Source organism: Acanthopagrus latus, chromosome 21, assembly GCF_904848185.1.
Source record: "Acanthopagrus latus isolate v.2019 chromosome 21, fAcaLat1.1, whole genome shotgun sequence".
NCBI lineage: Eukaryota > Metazoa > Chordata > Actinopteri > Spariformes > Sparidae > Acanthopagrus > Acanthopagrus latus.
The window spans coordinates 23,199,817-23,218,376 of NC_051059.1; the positions used below are offsets into that span (position 1 = coordinate 23,199,817).

Consider the following 18,560-nt stretch of genomic DNA (forward strand, 5'->3'; position numbering starts at 1 on the left):
TGCTGTCTGGGTTACCCTGGGCATTAATAACAGCTAAATTGACCTGTTCCTGTGCTGTTTTATAGATGTTTCATCAAGGACAGTCAAACCGGTTGGCTTAAACTTAGTCCCGCCTCTGATGACGCAGGGAGCCAATCACAGTTCACGATTAATCGGTGGCAGTTAAGGTGGCCAATCAGACTCCAGGGGTGGCCCGCGGCAACCACTCCCCCCCTTTGGTTACGCCTCTGCATCTAACAGATGATGTAGGCGATGGTGCAGTGCTTTTATTTTGTAGAATGGTGTGTTACTCTCATGCAGAGGTTTAGGTGCTTATTCTTAAACTAACGACATGTATTTCCTGTGTGTGTGTGTGTGTGTGTGTGTGTGTGTGTGTGTGTGTGTGTGCGCGCGCGCGCGTTACGTATGGGGAATAGGATACAGTGTTCCTTCATCACATCATAACCTCATTATTACACTCTTGTAATTGATGATTGATGATTCAATGAAATAAACGGGACTGAATTAAACTTGTTATCGCTATTATTATCGCTTATATTTTTTATGTTGGCCTTTTGTTTTGAAGGGCTGCTCGGTTTCGTTTTCGTGCCCTCGCTCTACTACACGCGTGCACCGATGGCCTGCGTCGCTGCGACTCGCTCGCGCACTGTACGTGACGTCAAACCAGCATGGCGGTCAAGGTGACTTCGGCATCGCTCTCGTAGCGATTTTCAAACCTTTCTTTTTGCGCATATCTGCATGTCTTCCGCTCGTTTTCTTGTGTGGGACTTGTGCCGGGTAGACGGCGCGGGGCTGTCCGGGCAGGGCGCCTCGGATGCGGTGTGGTCTGAGGCTCTAGCATCACTGGGCTAGCCGCCGCCGCCCGGCTGGCCTTGATGAGGCATCCACAACCTCAAAGTTAGCGAGATAATGCTAAACCGCTATCGGACTAGCTAACACTGCTGAGATAACAGAAAACAAAAACAAACAGCGACTCTAGCTGAAGTGTCTCTGTCGATTTGCTCTCGTCCTCTGGTTTTGTAGCCGTTTCAGATCTTAACATGTCATTGCCACGGTTTGTGTCCTCTTCCTGTGTGTGTGTGGTTTGTGCTTGCTAGCCGGCTACCCCAGTTGTAACCTTACTTTGAGCTAATCTGTAGGTTTAGCTTGTTTTCTAGTCGATTGCTTTTTGGGGGGGTTGCCTGCCTAAACTCGTTCGACGTGATGTTTTTAACCCAGGTGTAGTCGTGAAGCCGTGATGTAGGTTATATCAGGCAGCAGCTGGCTGTTTCTCCTTCACAGCAGTTGCTGTTTCAAGGAGACTTGAACCCCAAAGTAGTTTGCTTTCATTTCTGCTTCATGTTACTTGATGCAGCTTGCTTTGTTGCTTTTTTTTTTTTTTTTGCTCGTGTGACAAAACGCACCTTCGCATCATGTCTTACTGTGTATTGTCTTTTTTTTTTTATTTTTTTTTTAGGTGCAATCCACCAAACGTGGGGACCCGAGTGAGCTGAAAGCAGTCTTCCAGAACGTAAGGTTTGATTTCATCCTAACACAGTCGGATTCACGTGTTTCTGTAGTAAAGCTCGGTGTCACACATACTGTATCTTCTACATATCCGTGTAATCAGCTGGTTGTAGAGAGCAGCTCGCCCCAGACTGTCTTCACTGAGTGAATGAGCTTGTAAGGTTGTCATGAGGTTTGAATTACAGCATTAGCCACAGTTAAAGGTCCAGCACAGGCTGCTGCTGTTGCATTAAAAACACAAATGACTGTGACTGAGTGGCCTGATGGTGAACATATTCATAAGTTTGCCTCACGTTATTGTCGAAGCTTTAATATAATGTTTGTTGACTGAGCAGCAGCAGCAGCTGTTGATGGAGGGATTGTTTTTAAATTCAACATCTGCTTTTCTCAGTCTCTGCTTTAATCATCATGTCATGTAGAGGGAAAGATTCTGTCTGGTTTACAGGAAATATGAGCACATTGTCTTTTTATAAGTAGATCAGTTGATAGAGCATCAGACATTTAATGTGAGAGTCCAGGTTTAAAGTCCCTGATCAGGCTGAATTGGCAGTTGCAATAAGCGGTACGGTCTTTTTAATGACCATGAGATGTTCACGAGTGACCACAATAAAAAGGGATTTGGTTAACCTTCACCTTGCTCCACTGTTTACTTGCGTGGCGAGCGAGTGACCGGCTGTGTGATCGTCGTGTGGGCCAGCAGTTGTCTGTACGCTGATGTGCATAGGTCAGATAGCTCAGAAGCTAAAACCATAAACATCAGTGCGTGTGTGAATGCTCATGTGTTTTTAAGTATGGGCCGGTGTCATTCTGCCATGTCACTCCGACACTGCAGGACCAGTGACCTTGGTTGTGCAGTCGCAGCATGAATCCCCAGCACAGCTAGGAAACTTTGGTGGCTGTTTATTGTATTATTTGTCGTTGTGTGTCTCCTCAGTATGCCAGTGTATCGGACAAAGATGGAGAGAGGTTCATGACCCCGGGAGACTTTGTCCAGAGGTATCTAGGACTACACACGCAGATCCACCACAACCCCAAAACTGTACAGCTCATTGCTGCTGTGGCTGACACCACAAAGGACGGGTACGTACTGAAACAGAAATGATATACACACACACAATTACACACAGCTTATCATCACTAATCGACAGTTTGTTGAGCCATGTCTGATCAATGCTTACAGTTATAGCCACTTACAGATAAGATAAAACCCCCAGTGACACCCATTTCCCTGACTGCTTGCTTACGAGGCAGTGTTTATTTTAGGAGCTACTCTAGTTTTCGTCAAAGAAATGTCAGCATTTTTAGTCAAATTTTGGTCAGTATATCGGCTGCATGTTTGCAGACTTCTTCAAACAATCCAGTCAAGTTTATCAGGCTTTTGTGTAGTTTGTACCCACAAGAACTACCATTACAATCACACTAGTGTTGAAACAATCAGTTGATTACTATCCCTGCCTGGCCTTAATGCTAAGAAAATATACACATATATCTCACAAATAAAATGCTGTGTAACTAAGAAACAACAGTTTGACTAGATAGTAACCAATACAATGACGTTTTTTCTGGTGAAGACAAGTGAAAATGGATTGAGCATAATTACAAGCTGCTTGTAAACTAACGATGTTAGAGCAGCAACATGTAATGCTCCTTTAGACACATTTCTCCCATGTGCTTCACTACAACAGCAAGACAGTGTTGTTTCACTCACGTGCTTTGAAGGTGACGTAAGGACGTCAGACCAACCAACAGTGGCCTGAATCAAGTTTCATTCATTCATCATTTTGTGACGGCAACCGCAAAACTTTTTCCTTGAGTAAAACTGGCCTCCAGCCAGGCGAAGCCAGCAAGGTTGGCTAACAACTTTGACACAGCTGACTTGCCAATAACACTGACTTGACATTAATAAATACTGGCTCAGTTAATATTAGAAACTCACCAGGGCAGTAATAGTAGAGTGGTTGTGCAACTTCAGCTCTCCCTTCAGATTGTGTGCTTACTTCCCACTTAATCTTTAGCCACAAGTCATCTCTCTGTCTCTTTTTACTGCACTGTGTTTTTCCTTTTTTGCCAACCAAAAGCATTCACGTTGTCACTGACTTTGGGGCGGCATCACACGTCATAACTCACAGTGTATTTGTGATGAAATTTAACTGTTTGAGTATTATTTGAGTATTCCTTCCAAAGTGTTTAACAGTTTATCTTTTTTGTCCCCCCTCTTCCACGACATGCACACCAACAACTGCAGGCTCATCTCGTTCCAGGAGTTTCTTGCATTTGAATCAGTGTTGTGTGCACCCGACGCTCTCTTCATAGTAGCCTTCCAGCTGTTTGACAAGACCGGAACTGGAGCCATTTCGTTCGGTACAACACAATTTTTCTGTATTTTTGCATGAGCTTTGATTTCAGTTTGCGCTAGTTCAATGAAAACAACAAGTATGACAGTGTAAATGTTTTACACTTGTAAAGGAAATCCTCTAGTTTGATTGAAGCACAGTGAAGCCCTCCCTGATGTGTTTGTGTGCTGCATCATCAAGGCGGTGCAGTGTGCGGAAAGAATTTGCTAATATGACATAGTTAACCAGATTACTCTGCGTCTAAGTCATTACACATGGATCTTTTTTACATAATCACTCATGCACTGTTTAAATCCAACTGAGCTTTCTTTCTTCTGTCACACACAAAGCTTTATGTTATGTCATTTGTCAGGAAGTTTGATGATTGGTCCTGTTGGGGAAAAAAAAAATCTATTTGTATTTGTGCTGCAGAGAATGTGCGGGACATCTTCAGCCAGACCACAGTGCACCACCACATTCCCTTCAACTGGGACTGCGAATTCATCCGTCTGCACTTTGGGCACGACGGCAAGAAGGACCTCAGCTACCTCGAGTTCACCCAGTTCCTGCAGGTACGTTGGCTATATACGGACACCCACTGATCAGTGTCAAGTTTTTCACTACGTCTTTGAGGTGACTATATTTACACTCAGCATTCTGGTGTCATGTGTTTTTTTTTTTTTTTTTTAGGAGCTGCAGCTGGAGCATGCACGCCAGGCATTCGCCCAAAAGGACAAAGGCAAGAATGGCGTCATCTCCTCCATGGACTTCAGTGACATTATGGCCACCATCAGACACCACATGCTCACACCGTTTGTGGAGGAGAACCTTGTCTCAGTGAGTGTTTTTCTGCGTGAGGGGAGCTAACTGACAGAATAATTTGTCACCACCGAGAATATTCACATCTAATACAAGAGTGTTATTTCCAGATAAGCACAGATGGTCCAAAAATAATTTTCATAGCTGGAAGCTCCCTCATTTCAGTTCAAACTAAGCTGTGACATCTCCCACTTTCTGGAGTAGCAAATTGTTAATAGTTCAAGTCAAACTGGGACAGAAGGTTTTTCGTGTGCCCCAGAAAACGATAAACAATACTTATATTTTGATCATTCGCAAGTGGCAATAGAACTCACTCACAGGTTATGAAAATACACACACTCAGCTGAAGTAAATCCTCATCTGCTTCCAGTCTGGGGTTATTAGCCTACAGGACAATACTGGCCACTTTCACCTCGGGTCTTTCTAATTTGAATAATCTTTTAATCTTTGCTCAGGCTCTGCTCAGCCCAGCTCTCTTGTGTTCAGCTTTTTCTACACATTACTTTAATTTCGGACACTTCGTGACAAAGCTGCAAGTGGTTTTATCCCGATTTCCCTTAGATTCTAGTCATATAATGGTTGTAGCAATAAACTGTTTTCTAGGTATATTTAGATTGAGATTTTCTAAGATGGTTGTCCTACCAGGAAAACCCTGTATTTTTGCAACTCTACACACAGTTATATACCCTTCGTCTTAGGATTTGCATCAGAGGAATACATTTGATATGCAGTTGAAATCTTTTTGGACAATATCTTTCCTGTCAAATTTTTGTTATTTAGTCCATCTATGCATGAAATTAAAAAAAAAGTAAATCAAGTTCTGTCTCTGATGATAGTGCACCTTTTAATATTAAAAAAAAAAGAAAAATTTTGGTCGGATCAGTGCCAGACGTCCTTTGCCTTTTCTCTTCCAGGCTGCAGGTGGCAGCACCTCACACATGGTTAGCTTCTCGTACTTCAATGCCTTCAACTCCCTCCTGAACAACATGGAGCTGATCCGCAAGATTTACAGCACACTGGCCGGCACGCGGAAGGACACGCTCGTCACCAAAGGTGCTCAGATTGTTACATTACCATGATGTTGTATCTTTCACAGCTAAAATGCTTCAGGAGTGTGTCATAAATGTCAGTGTGATCATAAAAGGTCATTTTCTTTTACCTCTTTCTCGCTGCAGAGGAGTTTGTTCATGCTGCCAACAAGTTTGGTCAAATCACTCCCATGGAAATTGACATCCTGTACCAGCTGTCTGGCCTGCACTCCCCCTCTGGGTAAACACTCACACTGCAACTCTGATAAATCATGTGATAGTCAGTGTGGCCCAAATCCTCTAATTCACCTCCGTTTTCTTCATGGATATTTACTAGAAAATATAATGATCTGTGTGAGGACGGGGATGTAGATAATGGGGAATTTAACATCTGTGTTTTTTTAGGCGCCTGAATCTTAGTGACATTGACAGGATAGCTCCATTAGAGGAAGGATGTCTGCCCCATCACCTGGCTGAAACCCAAAAACAGGTAAAACAAGGATTTTTTTCTTTCTCCCTTTCTCATGGGAAACAAAAATGTACATAATTGTTTTCTTAATATTAATTCACCATATTCCCTTGTGTGTTTTCGTATCAGACCCATGGGGACCCTTCCAGGTCTGTGTTGCTCCAGGTTGCAGAGTCGGCCTACAGATTCACCCTGGGCTCTATTGCTGGAGGTGAGTTATAATACAGCCAAAGACAGATGGCTGGCTGAAAATGCAGCTGCAACTGACATATCTAATTTAAGGCGTAGTATTTATTCATATTTATACTGCGTGTGTGTTCACAAAGCTACGGGAGCGACGGCCGTGTATCCCATCGACTTGGTGAAGACTCGTATGCAGAACCAGAGGTCCACGGGATCCTTCGTCGGAGAGCTGATGTACAAGAACAGCTTTGACTGTGCTAAGAAGGTGCTTCGTTACGAGGGCTTCTTCGGCTTCTATAGAGGTAGGACTGTCGTACTCCTGTCTGCCCTGCAATACTAATGAAATAAGATTCTGCTGCCACTCAATCCTCCATGCTTCCCAACAGGTCTGGTTCCTCAGCTTATAGGTGTGGCACCTGAGAAGGCTATCAAACTCACAGTAAGTACACAACGCATAATAATCTGCCGCCCGCTAGTTGCTTTGTTTGCACACAGTGGTAATAATGGGTTGTTTACAGTGGAGTTGTCGACAAACACGTGCACAGTTTAATTAATTAAAAGCAAATCAGTGAAAAATTCTCCACCAGATTAAAAATACAGCGAGAAGAAGCTTAAATCCAATTTAAAAGTTTACAGGATAAAAGACATCACATTTACTAATTTAGGGCAGATTTTACAAAAGCAAGACGACACTGACTGATTCTCAGTTTTCCTCTGGATTGTCTTTGGTCTCATGCCGGCTCTGTGTTTGCGTCCAACAGGTTAACGACTTTGTAAGAGACAAGTTCACTGACAAAGACGACACTATTCCTTTCTTTGCTGAGGTTCTCGCCGGTGGCTGTGTAAGTGTCAGATTCATAACTATTTGTATGCCGCTTTATCTGTTTGTGAATGGATAGAAGAACTCAAGCCTAGAAAAAAATGCACATTTACCACCTTTAGGTAAATGTGCCTCCCTAGATGTATGTCGTGCATGGAGTCTGTTTATCAGTTGTATTAACTTGCTTGCAGAGTTGCAAGTGACATTACTAACAGTGGACTGCAATGCTGATTGCATCCAGAGTTAAACTGTCATTGTCCAACGCAACATGTTTTGTTTTCTGTTTTTGTTTTTTGATAGCGTTGTTCATCCTTACACACTTTGGCCCAGCACACCTTACCGTCCGGGGAAATGGCAAAGTAAATGATTGATCAGGATCTAATTTTTTTTAATTTATTTATTTTTTTACTATTGACACTTACAATGGATAAAAACTTGGCTCCCATCCCTCAGCTGCTTACATGTGAGATGCAGAAGCAGTGAATTATTTTCTCTTTGAATTAATTGTGTGAATAAGCTCCTCTCCTCTCATTTATCCAGGCTGGAGGCTCTCAGGTGATCTTTACCAACCCTCTGGAGATTGTGAAGATTCGCCTGCAGGTGGCGGGCGAGATCACCACCGGACCTCGAGTCAGCGCGCTCAGCGTGGTCCGTGACCTGGGCTTCTTCGGCCTTTACAAGGTAACTTGTCATTGATCGAGTATTCATGCACTCCTTGCTCTTCTAAGCACCGTCTCATACAACTGTCTGACTCCCTTCTCTGTCTAACCAGGGTGCTAAAGCATGTTTCCTGAGAGACATCCCCTTCTCAGCCATCTATTTCCCGGCGTACGCCCACCTCAAGTCCCAGTTTGCTGACGAACAAGGCAGGCTGGGAGCTCTGCAGCTTCTCACTGCTGGAGCGATTGCAGGTAAATTCAGATTGTGACAAAAAACAGCGTGTTCTGAATGTGCTCGTTCGGAACATAATATTTTATAAAGGACTGCATAAGAGAAAATGTTGCCATTCAGCTGAACCCATGGCTGTGAACTGGATCATTAAATGCCAATAAACAAGCTGGTTAAAGTTCTTACTGACCTCCCCTTAAAGTTGCTATAAGGAACTTCAATTTTCTGTTGATTCTGGCAGCCCCTGGAGGCAAAGTGAAACAAATACACTTTGTTTTAGTGTGTTACAGACCTCTCAATTCATCTGCAGATAACAGCACGAGAAATAGTTAAAATTTCTTGCTTATCTGACCCAATGACAGGAATTAAGAATAATAGTAATACAGAAATTGACAGTCTTCTTGCCGATGGTCTCATTTGGTTATGATCAATATCAAAATGAGACTTTAAGATAACCATGTAAAAGCTCCTTTTATGTTTAAGTCATAGACTCCTGTTTTTCACAGGTTTGAAGTAACATCTGACTTCTTCCATTTCCCAGGTATCCCTGCCGCCTCCCTCGTGACGCCTGCCGATGTCATCAAGACACGTCTGCAGGTTGCAGCGAGGGCCGGACAGACCACTTACACTGGGGTCATCGATTGCTTCAGGAAGATCATGAGAGAGGAAGGGTTCAGGGCTTTGTGGAAGGGAGCTGGAGGTGTGTGTTTGTGTGCAGCAGCATGAAGAGACACAATGCATCGCAGGTCGTTTTTGCATGTAAAAAAATATTGAATCTTTTTTTCTCTCTCTTTTCTCCAGCTCGTATGTGCCGGTCTTCTCCTCAGTTTGGTGTGACCCTGGTGACTTATGAGCTCTTACAGCGGTGGTTCTACGTTGACTTCGGTGGACAGTAAGTTTAATTTTTTTTACTGTATTTTAACATACAGTAACAGTTTTCAGTTTAACTGAAACATTAACATGGAGAGAGGTTTGGGGAGCACATAAGAGAATGGCAGGTTTAGAGTACCCTGGAAGGATTAATGGCCTGTATAGAAAATGGCCTGATGCCATATTTGATTTCATTTTTGCATTCTGTTAAATGGGTGTCATCTGCAGTACCTGTTATTATACCCAGTCTGCTGGACATATTTTAAGGTTAATTTTAACTACAGTTTTTTTAATATTGGAATTGGCATTACATCTGTGTTATAACCATTCCCTTCTCTTTCCTATCTGCAGTCGTCCAACAGGATCTGAGCCCACACCCAAGTCCCGCATCTCCGAGCTTCCTCCCATCAACTCCGACCATCTCGGAGGCTACCGCCTGGCCGCAGCCACCTTTGCCGGGGTGGAGAACAAATTTGGCCTTCACCTCCCTAAATTCAAGTCCTCCGGCGTGGTTTCCATTCATCACCCGGAGCCGGTCACTGCCACACCACCTCAGGCCTAGTACGGCTCTGAATCTCCATATCACTTTGCCATCCCTCTCCTTCTCTACCAGGAGCCAGACACTTAGATAGATACACGAACGAAACACACACAGTTAAAACACACTCCACACATAGGGGCCGTAACAACACCAGCCCCTCCCCAGGGTGAAGGTGTGGATCCACTGGTCCCCCGCAGCCAGTGATGGAGGTGGAGCGCTGGCTGCAGCTGTGGATGTGACGGAGCAGACGGCGTCAGGATCAGAGCACTGACTGTGTTGTATCTTCAGTGGCTGTACGCTCCTGCCATCTCCATCTTTTGTGTTCTTTTGTCTAAAACGGAGCTCCAGGCCCCCCCCCCCCATCTCTTTCTCTCTCATGAGTAGCTGATATGATTTTTATTCTGTTTTCTGTCTGATACTCAGTGTGAGTAGGACTTCTCTTATTGGACGGTGGGGATAGCAAATATTAGATTGGTCAGCATGGTGTGTGGGGCTTCACCTTTGATTAGTCCTGACAAAGGGGCGATATACTGTACATATTGTATAACTGTACGGAGGCAGCACATCGACAGGAAGCAGTGAAGAAAATGTTACAAGACAAAGATCTGTAACATTCGGTCAGTATCATTATACAGCACCTATAATGTTACGGCAGCGCGGGGCCTTCTGGTCCTGGTCTCTGAGAATCTCTCTTACTGATGTACAGAAATTTTCAATTGAGTGTTTTCTTGATAAAACAAGAATCATGAGCAGAGAATTAGGTATTAATAAATTAAATGTATCTGAATTCAGTCATTGTATTTTATTGAAATAAATCATCCATATGGTTTTAATTTTAACAATATGTCTTTGAGTTTTATTCCAATGGAAAAGTGCAACCATTGACCGTATCAGAAACAGTAACAGGAAAGAGTACAGTACAGTTAAGTCTAAGCAGAATACTGATCTTGTTCAGATTATATCAAATATGGTTGCTACAGTGCATCTTTAAGCTCATTTGTAAATATTTAAAGAGAAAGCATTTGAAGCTGAAGTTTTGTCTGGTGAGGTTGGACTGCTGCATCCTGGAGGGAATGGATGGAACTGGATGGAAAAGGAAACTCAAATCATGTCCTGTGATAAAGATGAGTTTCCAACCTCAGCTTTACATCTAAAACTTCATGTAGTTTATTTAATCCTCTTAAAGAGGACAAGTCAGGAAACCATTTGTTCTTTTTTTTACTACTCGTTACACAGATTCAGAGTATAAAAACGAATCACCTTTGGTACAGAAAAAAAAACATCACTTTTTTTTTACTGTACTAGTGTTGATAAATTCAAGGCAAGTATAGGAACAGATTTTGCCTGGTACAAAGCTTGTAGTGCGAATTTTAGGAATGTACTACTCAAGCTCTTAGTACAAAGCAGCATTTCTTGAAACAATACACAAAATATTTAAATAAGTGCAACCACCAGAATAAATATTAAATATTGTAGTGGTTAAAATGTAAGAATGACACACCTCTGCACAGGCCAGAGTGAGAATGTGTAAGCATATAAGCTGTTTTTTTTTTTTTAATGTCATCAAATTCAAGTACTGCTGAGGATAGAGAGGATCTGATAGTGATATGTCAGCTTTTTCTCTTTTCGCTCTGCTGACACACACTTTAAAAAGCCGTGTGCACAAGTGTGTCTGGAAAAATATTAAAACATGTAAAAACACTCAAATGGTAATAAAAAGGTGCAGGTACAAAGGTTTGCATATTTAAAAAAGAACTGAGTTGGTTGAGGCCTCAGGAGAAGAGCAGTTTCTTGGAGCCCTGAGGATGTTATCAAAGCTAGAAGTTTAGAGTGGACAGACACGTCTACATATGCTGAAAAACACATCCCTGTATATCCCTCTGTCAGCCGAACTTTCAGTCACTTGACTTCTGTACAACTACTGCTACACCTGACGTTCATTGTTCCTACAAAATGTACTCTAAAACTCTTCGAGACACTTTTCAAAACACTTCTAAAACTCGTCTAAATCTGTCTTTTCTATCCCTTCTAGCTCTGCACGTCTCCTCAGGCCAATTCATGTTGTCGTGGGTGGAAAAGCTGGAAGCCAGTGTCGTGTAGTGTGCTTTAGGTGTGTTGGTGTATGAGCAGGGCTGTCAGTGTGGGGTTCGGAATATCAGACGTTGGCCAGTTCCTCCGCTTCATCTCGGTTCTCGTTGATCTCGGCCAGCGTCCTGACGAAGCGCGTCCACTCGTCGGCCTTGGGCACGCAGATTTGCTGCAGAGAGACAAAAGAAGGACGCGTCAGAAGGTGCGTGAGGCAAGATTTTGAAAGAGTGATGTCAATATCTGAACCAAAATCGTTTGTTTTCAGATGTATAACTGAGGGAAGCTAAATCTAAAATCTCATTAAAGCAGGATAGTAATATATGGGATGAAATCTCACCTCGCCTACATCATAGACCTGCACCTGCCCCTCCGAGTCCCCGGTGGCAATCTCTTTGCCAGAGTGAGCCCATCTCACACGGTTCAGTGCTGAAGCCCCGTCCACAGACACACTAGCAGTGGGAACCTTAAAAGACAAACAAATAAAACACCAACTTACAAAGAGGCAGATTGACAGATGGTCTGCAGGGGTGCCAGTAACTTGTTCATGCTGCAGGTGCAATAATCCTAGGAAATCTAGCTCATGATACTATATGGATATTTTCAAAGATCTTCTACATGAACAACAACCCTTTAAATAAAAGCAAAATGTGTCTCCTTTATTGGTTGAAACAAAGGTCTTTCACTGCATTGCGTATGTGCATACTTCTGTATCATTGTTGAGGTTCCACAGGTCCAAGCGTCCAGCCAGGTCCACACATGCAAACAGAGCAGGGTGAGTTGGAGACCACATCGCATCGTAGACGTAGTCACAACTGTCCTCGAACGAGTACAACGGACGGGTGCTCTGAGCAGACGAACAGGTGGAGAAATGGATCAGAGTTAACAAACATCACCAGTAGTGCAACTAAAAGAGTGATTGTAACTTTAAATGTGTCACCTTAGTGCTCCAGAGTTTGACAGTCCAGTCAAAAGAGGAGGAGATGAAGAGATGAGAGAAGTCGACAGGTCCTCCAGCACTGTGACAGCTCAGCCCGGTCACCGGACCGTGATGGCCCTCAAACACCTCAGTGATTCCCGCCTTACTGTAACACACAGCCATGAAAACATCTGTCAGGACAGGACTTCTAAACAAAAATCTGTCCTGAGGAAATAAAACTTGCACTGAGGACACAGGTCAAACAGGACTCACCTGCCGTGGCGACAGGCTGTGTAGACAGAGCCGTCCTCGCTCCCCACCACAAAGTTGTTCACGTCAGCCAGAGGAAAGGCCATGGAGGTGACGGCCACCGCTTTGCTCTGTTTGAACACCAGCTCCAGACTGTCCTGCAGGGAAAACATGCGCAGCCTTAAACACTCCGACCAAGCAACTGATATTCACGACGGCGTCCCCGTTCATCGTCCATACAAGTTGAACGTACCTGCGGCTGGGAGAGCATGTCGAGGCTCCAGGAGCACATTTTGCCATCAGTGGAGATGCTGATCAAGTTGTTGGCGTTTTGGGTTCCGACCACGTTCACACAGTAGACTGGGTGCTGGACACAGCAGAGGAGGACAGACAGAAGAGTTAGACCTGCACAAGATGAAACGCCGTGTGTGTTAACAGTAAGGAGTGTGAGCTCCAGTGCGTCACCGTGTGTGCAGCTGCAGACAGAGGGGTTCTCTGAACGGGGGTGCGTTTGTTGCTCCTGTTGTCCCACAAGACAATCTGTCCCGAGTACGTCCCACCCACCACCAGGTTGGGGTGAAACTTTGCAAACCCGGCTGACATCACCTCTGACTGGAGGAAGAAAGAATACGATTTAAATGTATCAGCTTTCGCCTAAATCTTTGTTGTATTAAGCTTAAAAGAATGTCTTTAATGCCAGTGGTTTGTTGGGCTGTGGTTTTGTACCTGGCAGTGGAAAATGTACTCAGGTGTGCCTTTCTTGTACTTCAAGTTCCAGACCAGTGCCACTCCGTCGGGCTCATGGGGAGCATCCTCATTATTGTTATATGAAGCCACCAGCAGCTCCGGATACTGAAAGGTAGATGGATGTCGTTTTTAGATGCAGGAAGAAGCAGTGACACTACGAGTCAACACAAAGGAAAAAATAGAGCCCAAAGGTTCAACAGGAAGCGGTTAAAGCTCCTGTGTCTGCGCTCTGACCCACCTGAGGAGACCAGTCGAGACAGGTGACCACTCTGTTTTTAGTCCAGCGATCATCCGCAAACTGTCTACACAGAACCAGCTTTGCACCGGCCTGCAAGTCACTGGAAGGGACCGAAAGAAAAGAATTATCAACCATGCCTATCCAACTACCTATCTACAGAAAGTGATGTTTTTCTCATGGGCCTCACCCTTCCTTGTCCTCCAGATCTCTGCCGCTGTAGTCGAAGCAGACGTCCACCTGCTCGGCCAGAGCTCTCTCCACAATTCTGCTGCCTCGCTCGAAAAATGACAAGAACTCCTCGGAGTGCAGAACCTGCAGCTTCTCTTCCTCTGTCAGCTCTTTGGGACCGTCTACACAGATAATACAGTATAAGGGAAATCGGGAAAAATACACAAGAAAAGATGTTGCGTATTGCTGGAAAGATTTAAACCGGTTCAAACTCATTATTTAAGGCAGACAGGAATAAAGAAAGGTAGTAAAAGCAAAACATTTTAAGCCATTTCTGCCTTACCCTCCTCCTGCTGTTCACCCTGTTCATCTTTCTCCTCCTGGCTGTCCTCTGCTGGTGGAGGAGCAGCGACCTCCTCATCCTCTTCCTCATCTAGAACACACACGCAGATTTGATTGAGTTTTTATTCAGTTCCGATCCAGTCGGGGAAGAGGAGAAATCGGGTTTGTTTTTGCCTTACCTGCTTTTTGATCGGCGTGTGTCAGCACCTCGGTGGGTGTCTGTGTTTCTTTAGAGTAGGACACCATTTCCTTTGGGACAAACTCCACCTGGGTCACTTTGGACATGCCCAGCCTCACAGCGCCACGTCTACACACACACACACACACACACACCATCGTCGAAGTAAGCACACACGCAGATTTGCGATACAAATCAAGAACTGAATGCAAATTTGACATGAAGAGACATAAACGATGATATACAGATAAAATACTAAACACATTTAGACAAATCTAAGATGGAACCACAAAAAACTGAATAAAGCTGGAAGACAAGCTAAAGGAGAGAGGAGGAGCAGTACCCCATGAGCTCAGAGTCGGAGTGGAGTTGCAGAGTAGAGGGGTCAGGATCCCAATGCAATGTCCTTATACAGCCAAACCACCAGACGGTGTTAGTAAGAGAGAGACAGGACAGACAGAAAGGAAGAGGAAAACAAGAGGATGAAAACAAATGCAGAACACGGGCAAAAAGGTGAGACGTTAAAGATGGGGAAAAACAGCAAAAAGAGAGGAAGAAAGACCGAGATAAGAAGTAGAAGAAGGAGAAGAAGAAGAAGAAGAGGAAGAAGAAGAATTGAGTGCATGTTAATTGAGAAACATCAGCGTGCCGGTGAAAAGGCAAAGAGGAGAGACATGTCAGAATTCATCAAGAATATTTCACGCGTTAATAGACAAACACCTGGGCATGCAAGTACAACAAAACATTACATTAAAAAGCAACCCATCCCCATCTCTCTCTCTCTCTCTCCCGCTCTCTCTTTGTCTCTCACACACACACACACACACAGACCTTGGTCCTGCGTTTCCGTCGCCAGAATCTTGGCTTCCTGCATCGCTGCCCACTGATTTGTTGGAGGGAGACATGGGGGCGGGGACTAGGTAGTGAAACAGACACGTATCTTCTGTTACTACCCTCAGGGGCTGAGCTGTGGTCGCGTGTGTGTTTGTGAGTGGGATGAATGTGTGAGTGAGTGAGTGAGTGAGTGAGTGAGTGAGTGAGGGTGAGAGTCAGTGAGGGAGGAAGTGAGGTATGGAAGAAGTGTGTCGATGAGTGAGTGAGTGAGGGAGTGATGCATGCAGTAAGGAGGGGGTAAAAAAACACAAAAAGGACAGACACAAGGGGGAGAGAAGAGAGAATGAAAATAAATGGCAGGCAAGGTTTAGGTGTCATGCACAACAGTTATATCAAATGTTCAGATATTGTGCGAGGTGGGGGTGGGTGGCGTGGGGGTGAGTGTGTGGCAGTGACAGAAACCAAGCCAGACAGCAAAGTTAGAGGTGACATTTATAAAACACTGCAGATCCATCAGGAAAACGACCAGAAAGTGATGGGAGATAAGTGAGGGTGAAAGGTAAGTAAAAAGACAAGAAGCATGCTGGTTTTACCGTGAGGTATGTCAGGGGTGATGCCGACGCTCTGCAGCAGAGCCTCCGCCTCCCTCCTCTTCCTCTCCAGGTCCGAGTCTTCGTGGCCGGCAGAAGAACCGCCGCCCGACTCGGCCCCGCGCTTCGAGTCTCCCTGCAGAGCACAGGACAGAATAAAAACAAAGCAGCGGCCTGGCAGGTTCTTCAGCTATACATGAAAATGCAAGCGTTCGACTTACATCCTTCTTCTTCTTCTCCTCTTCTTTTCTCTTCTTCTCCTCTCGAATTTGAGCGATCCGCTGTTTCTTCCTCTCCAGCTCAGCCTTCAGCTCACTCTTGTCAGACATGCTGCAGGAGGAGAGACATTGCAGAGGACAATGAAGAGGCTCTTTGAGAAATGCTCCACTGCTCGCTTTTGTTTTTCCCCTTTAAATGTTGAGCAGTTATTTGATTTCACTTTATTTCATATATTTGCTCACAATAAAATGCCCTGACCAGGACCCTAAACTAAATTATTAAGTTTACAGGTGTTCAGTAGAACTACAGTAAACCAAAAATTCAACTATCAAAACACAAAAACACATATCCCAATTTCTTATTATTCATCTGGAGGACCAGAGTTAAACCCTGACTGTTGGTAACATATGTACAAAATGTTCTTGAGCATTGCAGAGTCTCATAAGCAGAGCCGTTACTGTTCTGTGATTTAACATGAAGTCTGGGATCCCTGAAATAAAACAGTATTGTAATAACATTATGATAATGGTTTTTAATTTCCTGTGAGACCATGTGAGCATCCAACAAACGATTTATGAAAAAGCTCCAAGGAAGAAGATGGTTGTCTAATTGCAACGGCTTTAAAACTACACTGCAGATCTATTTAGGAGCTGAAATCATTAGCTGATGACCTGGTTGATCAAAAAAAAAATCAAAACGAAGTACTTTGATAACCGACTAAGTTATAAGCAATATATTCAAGCAAGAGCAACGCACACAGTCTGCTTTTTATCAAATGTGAAGCTTTTCTTTGTCATACATGATAGTGATGGTAGTTTTGGGCTGTTTGTTGGACAAATCAGAGCATTTGAGACAAAGACAACAATTATTATTATTGCAGAAGAACTCAGCAAATCAATCTGGTTGGGTGCCTGTGTTAGAAAGGTGCATTCAAGGACTGCAAGGTCACTCAACACACATCAGAAACTCTGCACAGCAACAGCATACATCTGAGTTTAGGGAATTTGTGCTTCGCCTTGTGACTTTTTCAGTATGGAAACCACATCTATCAGTGCTGCAAGATCCAGATTGTGATGTTGTGACTGTGCAGCATCAGGAAGTAGCCCTGGGCCTGTCATCCTGGAAACATGTGAACACCGAGCAGCTGTGGATAACAAAGTCCTCTTTATCTGCTTTCTCCATAATGTCACGGCTAGCCATTTATATTGGGAGTGTATCATTCCAGAAATAAAAACACTAGCTTAAAAAAAAGGTAAATATGCCTGCTTTATTATAAATGCTGAAAACACATGTTCGTTAATTATCATGTTTTAGCTACAAGTTCAACATGTCAGCTGCTAATTTACAAACATTCATATCCAAACTAATCCTGACAAGATTTGTGTCGTGAGTGTCTGTAACAAGATGATCCAACACCTCTGTGTCAGATAATGATCTAACCAAGCTATCGTGTTCACTTCCCCCTCAGTTACTTCATTATAATTCCATAATGTACTGAACGCCTCACGTTATGGGTCAAGAATGTGTCAAACATTTGTACAATCTCATTAACGGCTAACTACATTGTCGGCTAGCTAGCTATCTAGGTAGCTGCGTTAGCATGCTAATCTCCATGGCAGCCGGCGGGCCTGCGGTTATAATAAGCGACTAACGGGAGCACCGCAAAACCAACGCCCGACACTGTCCGCTGCACCGCCCCGCTCACCGACACGGCTAACATCTACACGGGTATAAAAAGCACGTCAGCATACCTGATATCAGATGTTGGACTCAAGCAGGCAAGGTGACAAGAGAATCCAGTTTCCTGCGCGTTTAGTGTGAATAGAAGTGATGATGGTGGAGCCTGATGATGCTGGAAGAGGACAGCAGTTTACTTCGCTGCCTCCTTCTTCTTCCCCGGCGGCGCGTCGCACAACAACCGCTGCGGTGGAGTATCACCGCCCCCTGCTGGTGGAGGGTGGGAACTGCACCTGTCAATTATTAATTTCTGTTTAACACATTTTAATACGTTTTACATCAGTAAAAACATGCCTTTAGTTTCACCTATTAAGGCTACATTTCGGTTATTATATGCAAAGTTTATATATATATAGTTTATATTTACACAAGTACTGTTCTTAAGTGCAATTTTGAGGTACTTGTAATTCCATTTTCTGACATTTTGCACCTTCATAGCAACTTCATCCCATTCTGGAGGAAACTGTTAGCTGATAGCTTTAGTTATTAGTTACTTTGCAGAGTGAGATAACTAATATAGAATTTAAAATCATCTAATAAATGTAGGTATTATCAAATATTAAGATATCCGATGCACATTAATGCATCACTTATTATAATCCAGCATCATAAATATTATTCTGAGGTAGGCGGATCTGCACTTTTACCTTAATTGGGCTATTTTGTGTATATTTTTGTATTTTCTAATGCTGTTGCACTAAGATTTTGAATGCAGTATATTGACTGTTAGATGATGGTATTGATACTTTCAATGTAAAATAGTAAAATATTAGAGCTCTTCTATTATTACTGGCTCG

General features: G+C 43.7%; 2 protein-coding genes across 6 annotated transcripts; one reads left to right on the forward strand and one right to left on the reverse strand.

Annotated features, from left to right (window-relative positions):
- The first annotated feature begins 574 nt into the window (after positions 1-574).
- Positions 575-10,296, forward strand: LOC119011071 (calcium-binding mitochondrial carrier protein Aralar1-like). 2 transcript variants are annotated; one of them, XM_037083886.1, is made up of 18 exons: positions 575-680; positions 1,457-1,510; positions 2,441-2,586; positions 3,752-3,867; positions 4,272-4,411; positions 4,530-4,676; positions 5,573-5,711; positions 5,834-5,927; positions 6,092-6,176; positions 6,285-6,366; positions 6,482-6,640; positions 6,725-6,777; positions 7,100-7,180; positions 7,699-7,839; positions 7,931-8,069; positions 8,588-8,746; positions 8,848-8,938; positions 9,268-10,296. In XM_037083886.1, exons 1-18 carry the CDS (start codon positions 669-671, stop codon positions 9,476-9,478), a joined length of 2,049 nt encoding a protein of 682 aa, XP_036939781.1. In that variant the 5' UTR covers positions 575-668; the 3' UTR covers positions 9,479-10,296. The 2 variants fall into 2 exon arrangements, with proteins under 2 accessions (XP_036939781.1, XP_036939782.1); XM_037083887.1 differs by lacking the exon at positions 575-680 and adding an exon at positions 873-897.
- A 362-nt stretch (positions 10,297-10,658) lies between these two features.
- LOC119011072 (dynein, cytoplasmic 1, intermediate chain 2a-like) lies at positions 10,659-17,934 on the reverse strand. Of its 4 annotated transcripts, none has more exons than XM_037083889.1 (17): positions 17,778-17,934; positions 16,029-16,137; positions 15,811-15,943; positions 15,215-15,299; positions 14,727-14,789; positions 14,385-14,512; positions 14,207-14,296; positions 13,883-14,045; positions 13,696-13,795; positions 13,437-13,562; positions 13,176-13,322; positions 12,964-13,077; positions 12,735-12,868; positions 12,483-12,627; positions 12,249-12,389; positions 11,883-12,008; positions 10,659-11,714 (listed from the first exon to the last, which is right to left on the reverse strand). In XM_037083889.1, exons 2-17 carry the CDS (start codon positions 16,134-16,136, stop codon positions 11,613-11,615), a joined length of 1,905 nt encoding a protein of 634 aa, XP_036939784.1. In that variant the 5' UTR covers position 16,137; positions 17,778-17,934; the 3' UTR covers positions 10,659-11,612. The 4 variants fall into 4 exon arrangements, with proteins under 4 accessions (XP_036939784.1, XP_036939783.1, XP_036939786.1 ...); XM_037083888.1 differs by having other exon boundaries at positions 15,215-15,350; XM_037083891.1 differs by lacking the exon at positions 14,727-14,789.
- Between the last annotated feature and the right edge of the window lie 626 nt (positions 17,935-18,560).

Bases quoted from the DNA above. Each gene is read 5' to 3' on its own strand.
- LOC119011071 (XM_037083886.1), top strand. The intron at 3,868-4,271 runs GTACAACACAAT...TTTGTGCTGCAG, and splicing joins AACTGGAGCCATTTCGTTCG to AGAATGTGCGGGACATCTTC. The intron at 4,677-5,572 runs GTGAGTGTTTTT...TTTCTCTTCCAG, and splicing joins TGGAGGAGAACCTTGTCTCA to GCTGCAGGTGGCAGCACCTC.
- LOC119011072 (XM_037083888.1), bottom strand. From the start codon at position 16,136: ATGTCTGACAAGAGTGAGCTGAAGGCTGAGCTGGAGAGGAAGAAACAG. The intron at 14,513-14,726 runs GTACTGCTCCTC...GTGTGTGTGTAG, and splicing joins TCCGACTCTGAGCTCATGGG to ACGTGGCGCTGTGAGGCTGG. The intron at 13,796-13,882 runs GTGAGGCCCATG...GGTCCCTTCCAG, and splicing joins GATCTGGAGGACAAGGAAGG to TGACTTGCAGGCCGGTGCAA.